This window comes from Littorina saxatilis, linkage group LG4 (assembly GCF_037325665.1).
Source record: "Littorina saxatilis isolate snail1 linkage group LG4, US_GU_Lsax_2.0, whole genome shotgun sequence".
Classification (NCBI taxonomy): domain Eukaryota; kingdom Metazoa; phylum Mollusca; class Gastropoda; order Littorinimorpha; family Littorinidae; genus Littorina; species Littorina saxatilis.
In genome coordinates this window covers 53653477-53676508 of record NC_090248.1, presented here as the reverse complement: position 1 = coordinate 53676508, position 23032 = coordinate 53653477, and the positions used below count along the sequence as shown (strand labels likewise).

At 47.9% G+C, this 23032-nt stretch overlaps 1 protein-coding gene across 1 annotated transcript in view; it reads right to left on the bottom strand.

Moving 5' to 3' along the window:
• Positions 1-550: 550 nt before the first annotated feature.
• LOC138965630 (E3 ubiquitin-protein ligase PDZRN3-like) overlaps positions 551-23032 on the bottom strand; it is a gene marked incomplete in the record, with an annotated part of 190687 nt that continues 168205 nt past the window's right edge. Inside the window, 2 exon segments of the mRNA XM_070337805.1 lie at positions 551-3838; positions 15931-16059. Coding sequence (XP_070193906.1) covers positions 2111-3838; positions 15931-16059 — 1857 coding nt within the window.

The following is a 23032-nucleotide window of genomic DNA, read 5'->3' as shown; positions in this document are numbered from 1 at the left end:
CACACGAATTTTGTGTACTCCTGCGAATTTAATTGTCGACAAAACTTGATGTGCTCGTCCGTTTCCACAAACAAAACAAACATTTGTTACACTACTGAACATACGACAGGTACCATTAAAGACATGAGTCATTCTGCTGATTCGTGAATTGCAGCGAAAGGAAATCACGACCCCCTGCGCGTCGAAATAGGTTCAAATTCAAAAGGGAATACAAATAAACTCTTCGCAGTATTCTTCAGTATCAGTCTAAAACATTGAAATCGAAGGCAAGAAGGAGCTAGCGATATGAAAAGTACGCAATCTGGAGTGGGCACTGTATGACTGCTTAGACTTTAACAGCCACAGTTGGCAATGTCTTCCTATTGGACACAAATCCGGGTATTTGGCCTTTTGCTCTATACTCTAAGAAATTCGAAACTGAGAGTCTGCCAAAAATGACATTATTCCTTTGCTTGAGGGATAGCTGAGGGACCAAAACACCATGATAGATGGCTTGTATACATGTGTCTTTCCACTGAAGCACGTATCTGTGGCCCCTTCGATGTTTCTTACGTTTCATTTTCTGTTCAAAACTGACGGACCAGAATGTACTTGTTACATATCCCGAGTATTAAGGGACCACCACGTAAGATCAAACGTATGCTTACAATAAAGACACCCACCTGATCTTTAAAATACAGTTTAATACAACCAAAAACAAGCGAAGAGTTTATAACTTAGTTCCAAACCATTAAAGTCTTGATCTGGCTCATTCCTCGAAACTCTTATTCCTACACGGCATTCATAAACAAATATATTCAATCAAAAGACGCCTCTCCATTAAGAAATGTTGTCACCGTTTTCGTCATTACGCACTGAGTATACGTCATATATCTTGCAACTTGGATAATTGTTCATTGTCCACGCACACGCTAACATCCGTTTACAAACATAGTTATTCGTAGCCAATGAACACCCACCAGCATAACATACGTATATGGATGGAAAATACATGTAACACCAAAGATTGGATTAAATACTTCAGTGACCAGATGCAACGGAGTATGTCCATATCAGCAAACGAAGAAACTCAGTTCCTGGCAGAATGGGGTAACCCAACACGCCATACCAATACACGACTGTGTCTGTGTTTGTATCATAGTGTGTTCAACACGGGTAGAAATCACACCCCTTTCTTCAGAGGTAGTGTGTGGGACTGAACATATTCCAGGGACTTGCTCGCCGACATCACACCCCTTTCTTCAGAGGTAGTGTGTGGGACTGAACATATTCCAGGGACTTGCTCGCCGACAGAAATCATAATCCAGACTTTTGTTTTCCATCTTTTAACAAAAGCGGCATCTTAATCAAAGAATTCTCCACAAAATCTGTGCGTCTCTTAAAAAGAGTAAGACTGCAAGAACACACTTCGAAATCGGTCTGTCTTTTCTGAAACACTGTTCACAGCAGTCGTTCTTCAGCATAACAATCCACAGCAAGCTGTTCAAGTCAACGGGTTGAACAAAATCCTGTGCACAGAAGTATGCGATGGGCAGCGATGTGAAGTCATCAAACCTGTCACAGTACACTGGCGGTACACTGACGTCACTTTCTACACTCAGCCTGCTACGAAATATCCACTGTCAGCTTTAAAGGCAAAGCAGGTCAAAGCGCGAGTCATTTTATGCGCACACATAAAACACAGGTCATTGGGAACATACAGGGCACAGGATCACGTGCAGTAGGCACGTGAAGCGAATGATGTTTTAGTTTTTTTTAAAGCACAGGGTGAGAGACGAACGTGAGCCTGGTTTGTTTTGGCAGGACAGTCTACACAGTGTTTGTGACACATTACACACTTCTCTCAAACACCAAAAAAGCAAACCACCGAGTGGCTGAAGCAACACTGTTGCAAATATTCACTGAATCTGAAAGCTTTCAGTTTGGGAACATCTCCGTCTCTTTGTGATCGTGAATAGTACGCACACATCACCGAAAACGTCACCTCATCCTGGTGGATACCGTCTCCAAATCTTTGTACACATTCCACTTCCAAACAGAACACAGTGGCTTGACAAAAAGAGGCGGGGATTGGGCAGGAAGTGGGCGGGGCCAGGAGCTAGGGGCGTGGTCATACAGTGGTGACTGACAGCAACGGGTTGTAGGTCTTTCCTTCAGGAATGCGGCTGCCGTGAGCCAGCATCTCCTGCACCGTCACAAAGTTGTCCAACACTTTCTTGTTTTTGTGTTTGTTCATCTTGCGGTGGCTGAGTTCCACAATGTTCACCTCCTTCTTCTCCTCGCCCTCCTTCAGCGTCTCCATGCGCTGCTTCATGACGATTTCCTTGCGGCGCTTGTAGTCCTTGGCCTTCTCCAGGTGGCGCTTGCGTTCCTCCTTGGACCAGTAGCGCCCCGTCTTCAGCTCGCTCATGGCGTCGTCATCTGTCGTCATGCCGCTCCTCTCCTCTGTGATCTTCTTGGCGCGTTCTTTCAGGATCTTGCTGCGTACGGGTCTCCTGGTGATGTAGCGGGTCCCGTCCGGTCGTCGCTTGACCACCCACTCCATCTGACCGCTGTCCGAAGGCGTCGTGACGTTGGGGTTCTGCTGCTTGGCTGCTTCCTCCATGGACAGCGTTGTGGCGCTGTAGGGCAAGCTGGGGCTACCACTGCCGCCAGAGTTCGGCGAAGAGGGAGCGTTGGCGTTCTTGCTGTGGCGATGTCGCGGCTTCTGGCTGTCCATCTGTTGCTGGAAGATCTTCTGCTGCACGGCGATGGTGTGCTGCAGGTTAGCGTGGTTGGTGTACATGACGTCCGCGGAGCGCATGTACAGGTCCTGCAGGGACTCGGCCTGGTTGGACAGTCCGGCCCTCAGGTTGTCCGCCACGGTTTGACCGGTCATGCCAGGCACCGCCACCCTCACCCCCTGACCGGAGTCCTCGCTGGAGCTGCCCCGGGTCTTGCCCGTCGGGGTCTGAGTCTGTTTCTCCGTGTCGGAGGAGGAATGGGGCGGGACGGCGGAGGGCGCGAGACACAGCATGGAGTTCTTGAATCCCTTCTCGCTCTCGTCGCTGGCCACGTTCAGCTCCAGGGTGAGGGGGGTGGAGCGACAACTCTCGCCCCCCGTGTTGTAGGCACTGGTGGTGCTCTGGTCCTTGTCACGCTCGGACCGGCTGCTCGACGTCCCAGTGCCGGACGACATGCTGGGTGTGGCGTGACTGCCGCTTGCGGCAGCAGCAGCGGCCAGAGCCATACGGCGCTGCTGTGACCAGAAGTCGAACTGATCCAGGGCCTGCATGTGCTTGATGCAGTCCAGGCGTGTCCCCATACGCGGCACGATGCGCGGACTGCGCTGAGTGTCACCACCGCCACCAGGTTTCAGACCGGCATGGCCGTTACTAGCACCGGCGTTGTCGTTGTGTAGCTGTTGAGGCGAGAAGGGTTGTGGCTGCAGGCCCTGTATGAGCCGGTGCTGTTCTTTGAGGAGGTGAGCCTCTACGATCTCCTGGCACTCCACCTGGATGTCCTCCATCTCCTTGTTGAGCTGCGCAAGCTCTCTCTCCAGGCTGCCCTCAGAGTCCTTGCGGGCAAGCGGGCCCCCAAGTCCCTCCTGTTGCAGTTGCCGTTGCTGCAGCCTGGCCGTTACGCTGCAGCGGTCCTCCAACAGGTGGCGGAACTTGTCACACTCCTCGGTGGTCGGCATGTCGTGCGGCACGTGCCGGGGACCAAGGTCAGGGTCGTTGGAGGTCACAGACTCGTTGCTATAGTGATGAGGGCTGCGGTTGTTCACGCCACGGATGAGACCCATGTTGGTGCGCAGCTTGGAGCTTGGAGCTGGCAGGCTGTCGGCATCAAACATCTCCTGCAAACAGAGAGAAAGAAGGGACGCTTTAGAACTGAGTAGAAGGCATAACTATCTTCTGGCAACGCAGAGAGTTCAAGGTATAGAATTTTGAGAGCGACGGAAATAGAGACGGGAAGTTTTGAAACTGAGTACAGAGATGAGAGGAGAAAATGTTTGCAAAACAACGTCCGTGTTGGTTTGACAAATGCTGATATACGTCGCACAGTTTCTTGTCAAACCGGAAGAATTCTAAATCTCGTAGCTAAGTATATCGGGGTAATAAACTGCTGCATCCCCTGAAAATGCGAACTTATCCAGATAACGACCAGACAGAAAGTGTCAGGTAGACCAAGATTCGAATGAGGAAATAATGAATCCGCCCAGGAAACCCACCCCATTAGGAAAAGATGGAGTTGAAAACCCAGGAAATCATAAATCAGCCTTGAAAACAAGGATGGAGAATAAGATCTGCAGGATGGGAAGAATTAGTACTAAAAGCATGTGTGGGTAGAAACAAATTGTAAAGCACGACTAAGAGAGAAGCAACAAAAGTTGCAAGGGTTTTAATTAAAAGTTCGCAAACACAACAGACTTCTTCTTCTTCTTCTTCTGCGTTCGTGGGCTGAAACTCCCATGTACACTCGTGTTTTTTGCACGAGTAGAATTTTACGTGTACGACCGTTTTTTACCCCCGCCATTTAGGTAGCCATACGCCGTTTTCGGAGGAAAACACAACAGACAGGCAAGTGGACTGAGTCGTATAACTACCGCCCCTTCCCATATAGAATTGTGTCACTGCGGTGCGTGTTGGGTTGCAAAAAGATAGTCTGATGCTTGACCAGTTGAGACTCTGTTTGTACCACCCTCTCATATACCCGGCCAGAGCTTCCATTGGACATTTTACACTCTTTAACATTACCTTTCAAAAGAAATCAAGATTTTGTTAACATGACTTGAAGTAACAAGTCTGAAAAGATATGATTATTTTTCTTTAGACTCTCTTTCACTTGACTGAAATAGACCTACATTTATGTAAATGGTTTCAAACACCGGATAAATGAAGAAGAGAAACAAAAATTGAAACGGTCCCGAATAGCCAACTAGGTTGAAGGGACATGCAAAACCAACCAACCGTAACCCTCTCCCACCTGAGCCTCCCCCGTATCCCTCTGCACCCTTCTTCAAAGCTAAGCAAGGTGTGATAGCCTGCCCAGAGACAAAACAAAATATCCCTTTGTGTGTGATGTGTGATCGGCCCCATGCTTTGTGTATTGTCTATGAGACACCCCCCCCCCCCCCTTGGTCTGTCCTCGTGTTAAAGCCTGACCTTTAACTGGGCGAAGTCGACTACGCGAAGTATACTTCGCGAAGATGGCCCGCACGGAGCTTTAGCAATGAGTTTTTTTTGTAAAAAGACTTCGCCAAGTCTTTGAGAAGTCGACTTCGGGCTCAATTGAGGACCACCGATACGTCAAATCAAGATTTTAACCACGATCATAGTTCGCACTCCCCCCTCCCCTCAACTCTCCCCGGCCCGCCCTCCTATCACCCCCACCCCTGGACAGCTGGCTGCGTCAAAGCTAAGCAAGGTGTGATGGCCGGCCCCATACTGTGTGTGTTGCCTACCTGCTCCCCCTTGGCCTGTCAGAGCTAATGGCTCAGGCCTATCACCTGGCATTTACCGGCGCGCGAGGGGGGTGCCGCAATGATGCGTAATTGGTGCACAGGTAATTGCGAACCTGTGGCGGAAGTGGTGCCAGCTTGCATGAAGCGGGTCTTTAGTCGCTGTCAGGTAGGCGGGGAAGCTCTATCAACACCTCAAGGTTCCAGCCTGGGGGGAGCGCGCCAAGGATGCGTCTTATTCCCGTGCCTGTTTCGTGTCTTGCTGCTTCAGCAGGTTGAGTATTGCCCTTGCTTATCAGATCGAGTCTCGTTTGACGGACGCAATTGCTTAGTGACCAAGACGTCGGCCTTAATTCAAGGTTCGTGGTTCGATTCCCGCCTGGTGGGTTAAGAGGGGGTTTTGTCCGACCTCCCTGGTCAAATTATGTGCAGGCCTGATCCTCCTTCGTGTGTACATACTATGCCACAAGACCTATAGACCCGCTTGTGTCTTATCCCTTTTCTTGTGGACTCAAAGCACAAGACCTAATACGCACGAAAAAAATTCTCCAATCCACGTCTGAGATCGATGGGTTAGGGTTTTAGAAAAAAGAAAATACCCAGCATGCATCCTCCTGAAAACTGAGCATGATTGCCTAGAAGGGTAAAAAAAATGTCTGTACACGTAAAAGTCCACTCGTGCGAGAAAAAAATTAAACGAGTGCGAGTGGGAGTTGTTGAACGCAGAAAAAGAAGAAATATTGCTTGCTTATCAGATCCCACCTATCACGAGAAGTTCGCATTCGCAGCGTATCGCCGATGTTACCTGAGTGCATAAGGTCTGAAGTCGGTGTACGCTTGCTGCGTTGGTAATTGAGTGACTTTAAATTCTCTCTGGCTGTTATCCTAAAATAAAACTACTGTAGGTTTTCCCGATGATTTACCTAAACAAACTCCGCAAACGATATAACAAGCAGATAGGTTTGAAGTGCATTACGCTTTATCTTATTTGTCAATTTTTTTGGTTAATAAATCCCTCTTGAATGTAGGAGATAAAGTCAAGAGTATAGTTAAAACTTCAAATTTTCTGCAGATTCGGCACAAGCTAAAGTGCACTTTCAATGGTGAGTGCACTACATTTTGCCCAACAATCTGACTGTGTTATTTAGATATCCTCTTGACAGTTGAAAACAGGGCCAAGGGCTTGACAAAATCCTACGATATTCTTGCCAAAGTTTGCACCGTTTTGGTAGCAGTTTATCTCTGGTTTATTCGGCTGCTCACTGTCTTAATCTGGAATGATGTTTAACATTAGCAGGTGGTCTCGTCGTCTAATAATTCCCAGACGAACTTAAAAAAGCAGGAACATTTTAAGAGCCAGTAGACGACTAAGCGTGGTCCGTGTACATATATATAAGACTTTGAGAGTACTCTCTTGGAATTTTAATGTTGCCATCGTCAACGTTCTACATTCCCACTTCTGTTAAATCAATAGGTTTTCTTTAAATTCCCCTGGTTTTACTGTCCATTGATAGAGTGTTGAATTAGAAGAGAGCAGACGACATAAATAGCATGGCGCCACCTGGCGGACTCTTCCGGTACCTCAGAAGGGGCAGTAACTCTGGCAATGACCGACGACTGTAACGGTAACCCTACACTTAATTTTTTATTTTCCATTCCAATTCAACGCGTGGTAAAAATGTCTTCTCGGCTATTCCGGTAATAGACTGCATTGCGTCAGATAGTTTATTTCTGTCTTCTGCGTTGTAAGATGGCAAGGAAAGCTGACAATTCCCAAGGGCAAACTAAATAGCAACATGCGTAAAAAGCAAATAGAAATTGATTCTATGCTCTCAGTAGAATTTCTGCGCAGTTTGTGAACAGTTCCCTCTAAACTAGGCCAAAACCTGCTTTAACAATTAACACGTCGCGTAAGGCGAAATTACTACATTTAGTCAAGCTGTGGAACTCACAGAATGAAACTGAACGTAGTCCGCCGCTAGTGCAAAAGGCAGTGAAAGTGACGAGCCTGTTTGGCGCGGTAGCGGTTGCGCTGTGCTTCATAGCACGCTTTACTTCGTTTTAACTTTATGAGCGTGTTTTTAATCCAAACATATCTATAGGTTTTTGGAATCAGGAACCGACAAGGAATAAGATGAAATTGTTTTTAAATCGATTTAGGAAATTTAATTTTGATCATAATTTTTATATTTTTAATTTTCAGAGCTTGTTTTTAATCCAAATATAACATATTTATATGTTTTTGGAATCAGAACATGATAAAGAATAAGATGAACGTAAATTTGGATCGTTTTATAAACTTTTTTAATTTTTTTTTTACAGTTTTCAGATTTTTAATGACCAAAGTCATTAATTAATTTTTAAGCCACCAAGCTGAAATGCAATACCGAAGTCCGGCCTTTGTTGAAGATTGCTTGGCCAAAATTTCAATCAATTTGATTGAAAAATGAGGGTGTGACAGTACCGCCTCAACTTTTACAAAGACAGTTATCGAAAAAATGAAAAAAACGTCCGGGGATATCATACCCAGGAACTCTCATGTAAAATTTCATAAAGATTGGTCCAGTAGTTTAGTCTGAATCGCTCTACACACACACACACACGCACAGACAGACAGACAGACAGACAGACAGACAGACAGACAGACAGACACACACACACACACACACACACACATACACCACACCCTCGTCTCGATTCCCCCCTCTACGTTAAAACATTTAGTCAAAACTTGACTAAATGTAAAAAGAAAAGAACCTTAAACGAACAAACATAAATGTGGGTGGGTATATAGCGATTGGGGTGGAAGAGGTTGGGTGTGTGTCAAGGCAGGGGGAAGGCGGTTTGGGGTGGGGTTTATTGACAGGCATCTATCTGGAAGTGTCCTGAATCATAATTACCTTTTAATCAAACTTTGTATGCCACCCTTGTAAGACCAGCTGGATACGTTAACAAGTATTGCTCTAAAGGACTGGCATTCTTCAAACTTCGCAAATTCTATTGGGTTATTTAAAAAAGGTATTAGTTCTGATGATTCTGTTGTTCCCTCGTATAGATACACATCTGATCGAAAATCAGAAATTATCCATTGCAGATTGAGATTGAGGATCAGCAATCTAAATAGTGATCTATTTGACAGACATTTAATTCCCGACCCGTCATGCACTTGTGGTTATCCTGTTGAAAATGCGGAGCACTATATTTTTCATTGCCCCTTATCTCTTCAAATACGTGAAGTCACCTTGTCAACACTGCCCAACTATGATTTGCTAACCGCTGATGATTTTCTGTATGGCAATAGAGACAAGTCAGACAGCGAAAATGCATTGATATTTGACCAGTTAGTCAGGTTTATCTTATTAAGCAAACGTTTTGAATAATGAATGCATTTACCTCATCCATGTTCGAAACGACCATGTGCAGTACTGTTTACATTTACTTGTTCTGGTAGTATTCTATTTTCAACCATGTGGAAGTCATTGTATGCGTGTGTGTGCGAGTGAGTGTGCGAGCGCGTGTGAGTACTGTTGCTAGTTTATCATTGGGTTTTTTTTTCTTTTTTTTTTTTCCTTTGGTTTTTTTTTCTTTTTATTGTTACATGCTTGTCTACCATAATTTACCATTATCATTTTGACATTATTTCAAATTTGTTATATATTAAAATCGTCCGCCAAATTTCATTTGCTTTTAAGAGTACGCTCATAAGCCTAGCTTGTTGTGCTCCATGTTCCTTATTTCATGTATGCGGTAATAGTACCAATGGAATTTATTGAATAAACTTGTTTAAACCAAACTTCGCAAAAATCAGCTAAACCCGCACAGCTCTCAATCTCAATCTGTCAATTCTCATCTCTTGCCCCCCCCCCCCCCCCCCCCACCCCTTGAAACACCGCCCCCTTTCTTCCGCAAGCAGGTATTAATGAGAGAAGTAATTGCTGCTGCACAAGCTGGGAGTGGGAGAGAAGCCCTGTCCAGGGAAATCACGGCATTCCGCGGTGTACCGCTGTCTTGGGGTTTTATGGAAAATTTCCTAGATAAATTTTCATTTAATTAATATACTTACCCGAATCACATTAGCATTGAGTCACCTGAGATGCTTATCACTGAAAAACGCTTACCCGGCTAAAATTTTTAAAGGGAAGCAACCCATCACCAAAACGAAAGTGAAAGTAGCTTTGGTAATGGGCCAGCACACTGGGAGTTACCTCCCATACGGGAGTGTGCCACGTCACTTCCTCTAGGAACACGTGCCTATCTCATACGGTCTTAGAAAAACTTAAAACCATACGCGGGGCAGGTGGGAGGGAATACAGTATGTGATTCGGGTAAGTATATTAATTAAATGAAAATTTATCTAGGAAATTTTCCATTAAATAACATATTCTTACTCCGAATCACATTAGCAGATAACATCAACAAGGCGGTGGGCTAGAAATGAATCAAAACTCACCATCAAGTTCTGGACAGGAACTGGCCTGCTGCTATGAGCACTGGAAGGCCTCTGAAGCCAACCTGTCGAAGAGCCGAGACGTCCCGAAGATAAAAGTTTAAGAAAACATCTTCAGAACGCCCAAAACGTAGTTGTCAGCACCTCCTCTAGACATCTGGAGCGCAGTACTGCCAGAGAGGATGCCCACGCCCTCATATCATGGGCTCGGGCCGAGTCAAGTGGCAAGGAGGGCATGACCCCCCCCCTCTTTGTGCGACTCCACTCATAAGCTTGCTTAATGAGCGAGGACACCCACCAGGCCAACGATACCTTCGACAAACCTTACTCGCGCCTAGAAAAGGGCGAGATAAACAGCAACTTCTGAGAACTAGACCGAAACAGCTGAGTCCGGGCTAAGTACAGACAAAGAGCCCTCACAGGGCAATTGACCAAATCAAGGTCATCCGGGGCCAAACGCGCTGATCAGAGCCTTGACTCTAACCAGCGGAGAGGCCTGCCCCGGAGACTGAATCTTGGCCAGGAAATCGGGCCGGAAACGCAAAGATGCGAAACCGTCCGACTCAAAGGAGATATCTCCAGGCTGACCCAACAGGGCGTGAACCTCGCCACCCCGTTGGGCCGTTGCCAACAAAAGAAGAACCAGCGCTTAGCGAGTGACATTGAACAGAATGGCCTCGCTCAAAGGCTCAAAATCCGCAGAACATAGGAATTCCAGGATTAAAAACAAGTCCCACTTGGGAGCGGGCAAACGAGCTTTAGCTTCCCTAAGAGCAGCCCCTTTAATGACGAGGTGGACGCTCTATGCGAGCGAGCCACCAAGTCCAGACGGATGGAAACCATCAGGAGAGGCAAAGTGGAGCGAATCTGAGCTTGGAGCTTGTCCACCCTTCTCTGAGAAGGCTGGACAGTCCACGCGACCGTGTCGAAAGACATCCCCAGATAAGTGAATGTCTGTGACGGGGTCAGCTCCGGATTTGCCCGGTTGATCGAGAACCCCAACAAGTTGGATTCTCAAAGAACCATTAGGGTATCCTGCGAACAGCCGCTCTGGGACTGGATCATGATGAATCAGTCGTCCAGATAAGCCCGCAGGCGGATACCCTAGGACCTCACCAGTGCACAGAACTGTCTCACCACCATGGTGAAAATCCATGGTGCGAGGGACAGCCCGAAAGGGAGTGCGCAAAACTGGTAGATCTGATCTCCCCACCGGAAACAAAGCCAATTCCGGTCGGCCGGATGCATAAGAATGAAAGTATGCGTCCTTGAGATCGATCAAGGTCACCCAGTCTCCTGGGCAGAGAGAGTCTCGGACCGAGGCTGGCGTCTCCATCTTGACTTTTATCTCACTCAAGAAAGTGTTGAGGAGAGATAAATCCAAAACGGGACGCCATCCTCCTGACGCTTAGGGAACGGCGAAAAGACGCCCTTAAATCCCAGGGAGCTATGGACCCGAACTCTCTCCACCGCGCCCTTCTGCTGCAGAGAGGCAATTTCCGACTGCAAGGCGGAACGTGCTTCCTGCAAGAAGAGGGGCTTGAACCGCGGCGGCACTCGGGTAAGAGGCGCCTTTTCCTCCCGCCAGAGCAGGCGGAAGCCCGATCTCACCACTCCCACAATCCATTGGCTGTCAACTACCGACATCCAACGAGAAAGCGCACGGGAGGGGCCTCCCGCCATCACCAAGGTGGAAGGCGGGAGGTGGGTGAGATCGTGAGCGCATCATTGGGGGTGTGGCTTACTCCCAGAGCTGCCACACCCCCTCCCCGATGCCGTCCTCTTCTTCCCGCCACGAGCGACCGGCAGAGCCTGCCGCTTCTGAGCTGGCTTGAGATTCGACAATGTCTGAGCCTGCTTTTGTTTAGAAGGCTTAGACTGTTTCACCCCCTGCAGAGTGAAGTCGAGGAACTGACTGTCCTTGTTCGACTGAATCTCCTTCTGTCTGGCAACCATTGCCAGAGAACAGAAGCGAGATTCCTCTGAGACAGGGGAGACTCTCCAGGTCTCCCTAGTAGCCAGCTCCGTGAACTGGGACTGCGAGAGGAAGAGATCCCTCCTACAGAGGACCGCTTGGGAGAACTGTAGGGAGGAAAGACGCAATTGCTCCTCCTTGACCTTGGCCAAGGTGGTCAAAGGGCAGAGACATCGTCCGCATATTGTTCTTCACTGAGAGTGAAAGGAACCAGCGAATCGATCGATGACCGAGACAGAGTTCGAACAAGAGTCTCTGCAACGGAGGACAGTTCGATCTGCCGACGTCCAACCTCCTCAGCAGAGAGGAGGAAGCCTCAGAAACCGGCAGAACCGGATCATACTTGATCGGTTTAGCCAGAAGAGGCAGCAATTCCCGGAGAACCGGAAGGGTAGCCCTAGGGAGTGCAAAAGACACCAGCCAGCTCTGGCTCTGAGTGGACAAGCTAAGCTTCCTATTGCCCGTAGGCACAAAGGAAGAGGCTTGAGAAGCCGACGCCACCCACTGCTGAGCTGATACCGGAACTGGACCAAAAGGAAGCAGTAACGGAACAGGCACTGGCCGAATACCACTCCCCGCATGTGCTGGACGAACCAGCGAATGCAAAAGTTGGTAAGCCACTGACGGAGACTCGGCGAACCGGAAGGAAGAAACATCCTCCTGTGCCGGCCGGAAGTCCGCCATGGCCGAAGGAACGAACGGAGCGGAAGAGTCCGCAGCCACCACCCCTTCGGGGAAAAAACGAGACGCTACTTCCACCGCGATGTCAAGAACAGACTTGAGCTTCGACGGAAACACGCCCCGAGACTCCTCGTTGACCCCTGATGGAGCATCAGAATAGTCACACATGGAGCCATGACCAAAACCACAGTTCCGGAAGCAGAAGCATGCCCTGGCAAACCGGAAACCGGAAATGCCTGTGCACGAACATCATCCTGCAACCCAGAACCTTGTGAAGGTAAGGGTAGGCAGGACGACCATCCGTAAAAAACCCGGAGCTGGATGAGCTGACGTCACTCCCTCATCCGAGTGGAGTGATGCCTGCTCAAGCCTAGGCACTAAAAGGCCGGAAGGCGTACGCTGGAATCCACCCTCTGGTATCCGGAAGGAAGCACCAGAAGAGGAAGCAGCATGTCCGGCCGAAACCGGAAGTGTAGCCGACGAAACCGCGGAATGCGGAATTGAAGACTGCCCTGGTTGACTTCGAGATCCGGAAGGACCGGAAAATCAGTGAATACTCCATACTGACGCAGCCGCCGTAGCGTGCCTGCGTGGACGGATCATCACTTCTGGCGAGTGCCGGTAGTGTAGCCGACAGAACCGCGCAATGCGGAAGCGAAGGCTGCACTGAAACCAAAAACACCAGTTCCGGAAGCAGAAGCATGCCCTGGCAAACCGGAAACGCCTGTACACGAACATCATCCTGCAGCCCAGAACCTTGTGAAGGTAAAGGGTAGGCAGGACGACCATCCGCAAAAACCGGAGCTGGATGAGCTGACGTCACTCCCCCATCAGAGTGGAGTGATGCCTGCTCAAGCCTAGGCACTAACTGGCCGGAAGGCGTACGCTGGAATCCACCCACTGGTATCCGGAAGGAAGCACCAGAAGAGGAAGCAGCGTGTCCGGCCGAAACCGGAAGTGTAGCCGTCGAAACCGCGCAATGCGGAAGTGAAGGCTGCACTGGTTGACTTCGTGATCCGGAAGGACCGGAAGTCAGTGAATACTCCATCCTGCCGCGACCGCCTTAGCGTGCCGGAGCGGACGGATCATCACTTCCGGCAAGTGCCGGTAGTGTAGCCGACGAAACCGCGCAATGCGGAAGCGAAGGCTGCACTGGTTGACTTCGCGATCCGGAAGGACCGGAAGTCAGTGAATACTCCATCCTGCCGCGACCGCCTTAGCGTGCCGGAGCGGACGGATCATCACTTCCGGCAAGTGCCGGAAATGCGGCAGCCGAAACCGACTGCCGCAGCTGTTCGATCAAATCCGGGGCCTCGTAGGTTATCGCCGGAAATGAAAGATCAGCATGGTATCGGTCGTGACCCGATGCGAAAGAGCTGTCTCCCGAGAGAGAACGTCCAGGCGCCTCACGAGGGCTATCGGACCAGCTCTGCTTACCAGCCGCAGCTGAAGAGGGAGGACGCTGCTCCAAACCGGAAATGGACGGCAAAGACACGGAAGCCAACTCCCGGACGTCACTGCCAGATGCCGGAAACGCCAAACAACTGGCGACGGAACGCTGGAACTCTGCTTGCACCAAGCTGCGGATTCCCGGAACCAGTGTCTAAAACAGAAAGGAACCAACGCACCCTGCACAGGTGCTAACAACGAGGACGAAGTCTCCGTAGTAGAGAACCGGAGCAGACGTAACCATAGCGCTAGGCGCCACAAAAGATAGCAGAAGTAGTAACAGCGCTAGGCGCCGAAAAAGGTACAGACAACAAATAGTTACGTTCTTGGTCTGTACAAGTAAAACTGCTAAAGAAGAAGCCTAAGGCTTAAAATTTCCCCATGGGGTCTGACTTGCCACAGCGGTTGTCTGAATCAGACATGCTGTCAAATCCATGTAAACAACACGAAAACATTTTACTGAACGTAAGTCTAAACGACTGAAAACTCAGTAAAAAACACACACTTTCGCGTCAACAAAATACGATAGCTACACTTGCCCAACAAAAACAGAGGCACGTAAAGCTACAAACAAAGTCACACGAGCTAGAAAACTAACTCACACCACAAAATGGCGAAACACGCAAGTAACTGACACAAGTCAACGACGCGTGACAACGCGAAAAAATTTACTGACACGTAAGTCTAAACGACTGAACACAGTAAACACACACTCTTTCGCGTCAACAAAATACTATAGCTACACTTGCCCAACACAGAAAGGGGCACGCAGAGCTACGAGCAAAGTCATACGAGCTAGCTAACTAACTCACACAACAAAATGGCTAAACACGCAAGTCACTGACACACAAGTCCGCAAAAAACGGACAACGTACAGTAACGAAAACAGCGCAAACAACCAACAACAAACGGGAACGAGCTCACCAAACTGTAGGCAAGGCGAGCAGAAAAGCTGGGTAACGTGGCCGGCGGGTGTCACTCAAACACACAAGGTCGGCCACAGAGCGTCAAAAAGTGAACCGTCCTCTCCGAGGTGAAAAGAACGTATGAGATAGGCACGTGTTCCTAGAGGAAGTGACGTGGCACACTCCCGTATGGGAGGTAACTCCCAGTGTGCTGGCCCATTACCAAAGCTACTTTCACTTTCGTTTTGGTGATGGGTTGCTTCCCTTTAAAAATTTTAGCCGGGTAAGCGTTTTTCAGTGATAAGCATCTCAGGTGACTCAATGCTAATGTGATTCGGAGTAAGAATATGTTATTTAATGGGCCTTTCACACGAAACCACATGTATCCAGGTCTTGCTTTTACAATGCATCCGCACGCCACCGTGATCTGCCTTCATCCAACAGCTCACACAGCTAGGACATAGACATATACAAGCTCCGCCATTGATTTGGATTAAGAAGTAAAATAAACGGGGGTCGGGGAGGGGTGTGTGGTGATGGTGGTGGTGGTGTGGGTGGGTGGTTCGTATCTCCGTTCATCCTACACAATAATGATTGCAGCTTGGGTAATCTCGTTCATTTAGTTTTCTTCTGTGATTCATCATTTTGGAGGAGTAGGAGGGAATGGATTGGGGCCGACTTTCTGTTTTTGTTTTTTGTTTGTTTGGTGTTTAATTTCAGTGTGTGTGTGTGTGTGTGTGTGTGTGTGTGTGTGTGAATGTGTATGTGAGTGTGTTTGTGTGTGTGTACGTGAGTGTATGGATATGTGTGTGTCTGTGTGTGTGTGAATGTGTGTGTCTGTGTGTGTGTGCGTGTGTGTGTCTGTGTGTGTGTGTGTGTGTGTGTCTGTGTGTGTGTGTGTGTGTGTGTGTGTGTGTGTGTGTGTTTGTGTGTGTGTGTGTGTGTGCGTGCGTGTGTGTGTCTGTGCGTTTATGCGTACGTGCGCACGTGTGTGTGCGTGCGCATGTGTCTTTACAAACATCGTTCTTACCTGTTCTGAACTTTCGTCATTACGGGTGCTTTCGTCAGTCCTGCCCACCCCGCTGTCCTTCTCGTGTTTGTGGGAGGAGTTCTCTGTGGTGGCAGTGTCCGTCGTGCCTCCCTCCTCGTCTAGCTGCGTCTGTAACAGACAATACAAAACATCGTCATGTAGAGCGCAACACAAAATATCATCCACTGGAGCGCAATACAAAACATTGTCGAGTGCAGCACAATTATACACACGAAACATCATGGATAGCACAAGGCTGGAGGCATGGAGGAAGGACCAAAAAAGTTGTTAAACAAAGACTGTCTGAAAAAAAGCTATAGGTACGATGTACAAAACATCTCCAAGTAAATTCATTGTGCAGCAGTACTGGGAGCATTGAATGTTTTATTTTGGAAGTAATGCACGATACACTTATATAAAGAAAGACTGAGTGGAATAATATGCATGATAGATATGAGCTATTTAAATAGTTGACAAATCTGAAACCCCCTCCCGTCTCGGAACTATTCAAGTTTTTTGTGAGTACTAGCAGCATCAGTAGTAGCAACATCTGCAGCAGCAACATCACAACCATCACGAACACCAACAACAGTATTTTCTTTCTTCGTCACACTAGTCAGCACAATCTTGGGGGAGAGATGTTTATTTTTAAAATCCAGTCTGAGACGACAACATCAGACTGTAAACACAAACCACAACCACGAGGGCCTGCAAGTCAGGCAATGAATCTGAAACCTTGTCAGCCCGCTACTGACATCAAAAGAATAATCTAATCACATGTTTTAGGAAAGCGCATCAGTGCACTTCCGCATGCACTTTGCTACCTGTGCAATTCTTGCAATACACACTGATGAAGCGTTTCCCAGCGGAATGATGTACGATCACCTGGGTGCTTGATTGCACTGACCTGAGGGTCAGTCGCCGCCGCTCAGCGCCTCAGGACTCGTAGCAACAAGTTTGAGGCGCAAAGCAAATAACATCAAAAGAAGGGGAATCTACCTGACGTTCGATAATCGGTCCACTAAACCCAGGGACTGCGTTTTCTCAGAAGAATATTGTCTTTACCTAGAAGCACATACATCTCAAGCTAATCATGATCAGCGATAGATAATATAGATAGAATAATCTGAATGCTTACAGAATATTAACAAAGAGCTAAACCCTTTTTCGACAGATAGAATAAGCCGCACATTAGACAGACTGTTTTTCTGAAAATTGGATAAGCCCGACAGACACGACTGCATGGAGCGTTTACATGTAAATAATATGAGCTTTACTGTAGGCTACACAGACAAAGACGTGAAGCCTTCGTCTGAAAATAAGAGAGCACTGCATGCACTTGTGCACTGCGCGGACGAAGAGATAAAGCTTTTATCAGGAAATAAGATAAGAGATACGATCACAGACTGCAGGGACAGGTAAGTAATGGGGGTTGTTAGCGGTGGGAGTGGAGTTAGCAGCGAATTGAGGGCCAGAGGGGGGTATCTCCCTTCACAATTCATACCTCAGATACGACCTTTCAGCGCACGTTTACTAGATATGTGCAGAACAGAGACCCCTCCTGGCAGAAGGCATTATCTTACTTCACAACTTATGCCTCAGATACAATCTTTCAGCAGATATACCAAGAAATGTTCAGGACCGGACATATCATGCCAGAAGGCTGAATCTCCTTATTTTCTTCATGCACAACATACGCCTTTCTTGCAGGCATATATTTGAAACTAAGAGGAGCATCATCCCTTTCTGCTAATGATGGTGAAGTAATGTTGGAGGGGGATTGGGGGGGGGGGGGTCTCGGCAGCACCTGTGACTTATCAGTCTTGATACCATCTGCTACCTACCTGCCCCCTCCATTAAACATACTTGTGCAGCGAGAAAGCAGAAGAAAGAAACCTAGGCCATAACGTTAGAGAAAGTTGATGGTAAGTGAACTGCACCGAACTGCAGAGCAGAAAAGAGGGAAAATATGAGCTAAACTGTTCAGTAATCAGTTCAAAGTTTCTTGTGTACAGAGGGAAAAGGGAGGGGTGTGTGAGCTAAAACTGTTCTGTAATCAGTTCAAAGTTTCTTGTGTACAGAGGGAAAAGGGAGGGGTGTGTGAGCTAAAACTGTTCTGTAATCAGTTCAACGATTCTTGTTACATTCGTAACTGACAAAATAGCACAGAATTCCAAACTAATACCGCATTCGGACAGATTGACACATGGACGGAAGGACTTACAGACAGGCAAACAGAGCCTCCAGTCGTGAAGACAGTGAATTATCTTCGTTAATAGTAATTTGCATTTTAGCATTTAAATAAAAGTGTACTTGCAGTGTCTGATTGGAATTGTTATCAAAATAGCTTCATTGCAAATACACGCCGTGTGCGTTTCCCTGTCTTTACTTCGAGCTGTCCATTGTGCCACAGGTGCCTCAGTCGTCCCTCGTACATTGGACCTTAGACTGCCGAGGCTGTGGCATCTAAGACTCTTTTCAACCAAACCGCCTCCAGACAAACCACCAGACGGCAAGGCACTTGCCCCCTGGCACTGTTACACCACATCTCCACTCAAAGTGAAAAGAGACCCACAACGGCAGCGTTGACTGCCAGCATTGACACAGAATGATCCAGCTGGATCTCCAAACTAACTCCATGACGCTACTTGAAACCACCTCGGGCTCGGGTGCCTCGTTGACCGGGAGCTAGAGCGCGACAACCATCTCTCCCTTGCGGTGGCCCTTTTTATTTTGTTTTCTTTCTTTTTTTCTGTCCATTTTTTTTCTCCCATCTAAAGTCGGGGTCAAACCCGGGAACATGCCCCGAATGGGTTTACCGTGAGGGCGTTAAACATTACTTATCGTCAATGCAGGCAAAATGATCTGCTTACACACATTCAGTCGTCGGCCAACTTTACAGCGAAACACCTCTTTTAAGACATACAAAAACACTGAAAAAAGCTGGCCTTAAACAGAAGGAAGTCTGAAACCGGAGGTAATGTGTCTACTATTCAGGGAATCACCCCTTTCAAGACATAAAAACTATTGGAGACAAACAGGCCTTAAAATGAGGGACGCAAATTTGCAGAAGCTTAATGAACAGAACATCTGAAAAAGCAGTCGTGTGTGTGTGTGTGTGTGTGTGTGTGTGTATATATGTGTGTATGTGTGTGTGTGTGTGTTCGTTCTTATACGTTAAATGGGAGGGGGGGGGGGCTTGAAAGGGGAGTCTACTGTATTCCCCTCTTTCTACTTGGTCCACAAGCGATACCTACTTTCAGCCTAAATCACCAGGGACATCACGGCTACATTAGCCTTCACTTCTTTCAACTTGCACCCTAACAGAGTCCTCTAACTGTTTCATGTCCAGGGGACTGTTTTGCTGCCAGCTACCCTTTCACCCTTTCATGTCCAAGCCACTGTTATTCTCCCACCCGTGTCGCCCCAAACCGGGGCGCGACTTCAAAGAGTACCGGAAATTCAAATCGGCTTTTTATCTGGCTCCTTTCTACTCCAGGCAGAGAGTCTTGCTGTGTGTATGTGTGTATGTGTTTGTGTGTGAATGTGTGAGTGTGTGTGTGCGTGCGTGCGTGCGCGCGCGCGTGTGTGTGTGTGTGTGTGTGTGTGCTTGTCTGTTAGTGTGTGCGTGCGTGTGTGCATGTGTGTGTGTGTTAGTGTGTGCGTGCGTGCGTGTATGTCTGTGCGTGTGTGTATGTTTGTGCGTGAGTGTGTAGTTAAATTGTGTGTTTGACAGAAACTGTCTGGAAAATATCTGATTTCCCCTTCGATTCAGGTTAGCCTTAAATTAACTGGCTGCTTAAAGAAAGATTGTCGGAAAAGTTTGAAATACATCGGTTGTATGCTTGTCATATTCCTTGTGTTTTAGCACACTGCTTTGAATAAAATCTCATGATCGTGTGAACAAATTTGCAACAGAAACAGACACGGAGTTTTAGATACGGTGCAGATAGAGAAAAGAAGGGTTCCGCATTGGTATTCAAAGTATTTCACTCAAGCATAAAACTCACTGTCCATACATGGGGATGAAGTATTCCATTGCACAGAGCAGTCCTCACGCTATCCCGAGGAAGGAGCAGATAATCCAAGAGATGAACCATCTTATTTCACAGCGCACAATATGTCAGTATTCGACACAGACCCTCACCCGTCTCTGTCCCGAGCAACAACTGTGGCAGCGATCAACATCCACCCCGTTTTAACCGGGTGGGGTTCACACCTCGAACAGCAGCCCTAGTTTTTCCGACAGGTGGGGAGAAAGCCGAAAGCTCTCACCATGTCCCCCTCCCCCCCCCCACCCCCTTACCTCTCATTCCCTCCAACCCAATACAATCCCCATGTCTCAACAGGTGAGAATAATGCCTTGTGCTATCATCCTCAAACATCCCCGTCGAGACCCTCTACCCCCTCCCCTTCACCCCTTGTGTCAACACCGCAGAAGGCAGTCTGCCCGGACCAGGGATTAAAAGCGAAAGGGTGGGTGCCGCTCTTTGAGTTGAGCACAAAATGGTCTTTCAGCGTGTTCTGGGTCAAGAGGACGGGATGTTTCGTTTAGCTCTCAGTGTATGTGTTTAATATGTAGGTGACTAGTCCACAGCTACTTGTCCAATGCACATCACACGGACCGCCATGTCGCGTAAGGCATACAACTGGGTCAAATGGCGAAAAGCATGTAAATGTAGAATTGTCGCAGTGAGTTCTAGGTTATTTGGAGCTCTCCGTAGGGGGGGGGGGGGGGGGGGGGGGGGGGGTACTGAAGAGCTTTCACGATTGGCAAACTTGAGGGTAAACTAAGACACTCATTTATATTTTTTCTGGCGCCTTTATTTCAAGATCGATGTACGAAGGTTATCTTTTGTATTATTTTACCGACATGTAATCGCATTTTCCACGAGGGCAAAAAACAAAAGACATGAAGAGATACAACCCTGTGGGATACGGTTGGCTACACAGCATTGTAACACTTTGTAAAACAGACTACTTCATCATTGAACCTGTGTGGTACAAGAACGTTGTCAAACCCTCCACCAAGTGTTGCCCCGAAATACTGTAAATATGAAAAGGGGTCTCAGTCACAGGACAGAAAATCACCGGCTTTGGGGTCAAAATCGAGGCGATGAAAAGGACAAAGTAGGTCAAAGAACAGAGCTCAGCTTCCTCATCATCAAAAGATTTTAAAGACAAAAAGGAACAAAATAGGTCATGGAAAAGACCTCAGCTTCCTTCTTTCCAAAAGAGTTCCGTGGGGGCAAAGAGGGACGAAAAGCCATGTCAATTACATCCCTTTGCCGTTCCTTCAGGAAGACCAAGGGCTCGAATCGGCAGAGCAAAGACCTGGGAGGGAGAGACCTCTAATCTCCCCCTCCTTACACCTCCCATGGACCCTCCCAGGCATGGCTAAAAACCCTCGTGTCGGCTAAAAGTGATATTGATAACAGAAGATCAAAGAACCCGGTGAAAAAGCGCTGCCCATCGGTGAACGAAGGCAGACCTTTTTACAGCTCTCACTTTGCGAATCTGGCGATTGTGAGGGCCTCAATGGAGCGTATTGAAAACCGGTGTTTTGGCCTCGCGAGCCCTCAGGGGCTTAGAGAGAGATGAAAAATGGGAGGTTGACATGGCTTGAGAGTTGTTTGGGGGAGAATCCTGTGATAGCCATCCCCGGCACGAGTCTGTCCTGTGATGGATGCACCCTCCACACCCCGTCCTCCCCTCCCCCTCCCCCCCTGCACTCTCTCGCTCTCTCTCCCTCTCTCTCTCTATTTATCTCTCTCTCTTTTTGTTAGAGTATCAGCTGTGTCCTGGTAGCACCAAACCCTAATCCCTCCGTCACAGGTGTTGGGGACGACACTGCACACCGAGACCAGTCACACGTTTCTTACAGGCTAGCACAGTGAGGCTGCTTGCTGAGACGGGAGGACAGCATACAACAGTGTCTTCATTCAACGCTTTTGTGCTGGCTGGGCGAGAGTTAAATATGACTGGTTGACATCAAGAGGGCATGTGACAAGGTCAATTTCACAACGATTTTGTATTAATTAAACGAGATTTTAAACTACGAGTGGTGGACATCAAGAGAGCAATCGGTGGATAATCCACAAGATTTTTCAAGGTACGCTAAGTCCTCGCCTTCTCGCCGCAAACAAGCGGCTTTCGGCTCGCGCACGAAGCTCAAGCGTTTGGAAAAAGAGGAGACGATCGCTCCTCTAATCCACCCCCTCCCCCACCCCCCATAATCCTGTCTTTGTGTTTCGTGTCGTATGGCGATAGATCATCAGCGGCCTGTTGCCGGTAAGGTCGTGACACAGGACATCCTGAGTCAACCTAGTGCACATCTATCAGAAATCGAAGCTGGAAATGTGACCCGGAACAAAATAATGAGATTCGTACATTTGAAACCAGAAGCTCTGTGTGTCTCTGTCTCAGTGTAACTGTCTCTCTATCTATCTCTCTCTCGCACTCTCTCTCTCTCTCTCCCTCCCTCCTCTCTCTCTCTCTCTCTCTCTCTCTCTCTCTCTTACTTAGAGTGGTCCCTCGTTGGGCGAGGACTGGGTGGAAATAAAACACACCGTATCAGTGCTCAAGTTACTTCCCTCGTAGAACAAAGATTTTGTCATTTCTTCTCCCTCCCTCTCTCTCTCGAAGCCCGAACGAAGCATCGTTTCGCACTCATTTTCTCCTACGCCTTTTGTGGACCATATCTGTCATTGCATAGAGCACTTATGTATTACGTCGATCAATATCTGTTAACACTAATTTCTCGTATGGAACATATCTTGTTTTTGAAGTCTGACCTGAGGCCAAAAATCCTGGAACGCCGAACAAGAAGAAGAAGTATGAATGCATATAATGCATGCTTCTGTCTGTCCGTCGATCTCTTTGCTGTTCTAATTGAAACTCTGTGTCAGCCGTTTTTCTCTGACTCACCGAGAAAGTGTGCCTGGGTATCCTGCCTTTGCTTATCAGCAGATCAAACACGGCTTCAAAGCAGAAGCTAACCGCACTAACGGGCATCCCACCCGGCCAGAATTTCTCTCTTTCCCACAATAACTCCATTGATCCGGGCGTGAAAATGTGTCGTTTGTTTTAAATATGAAAAGGT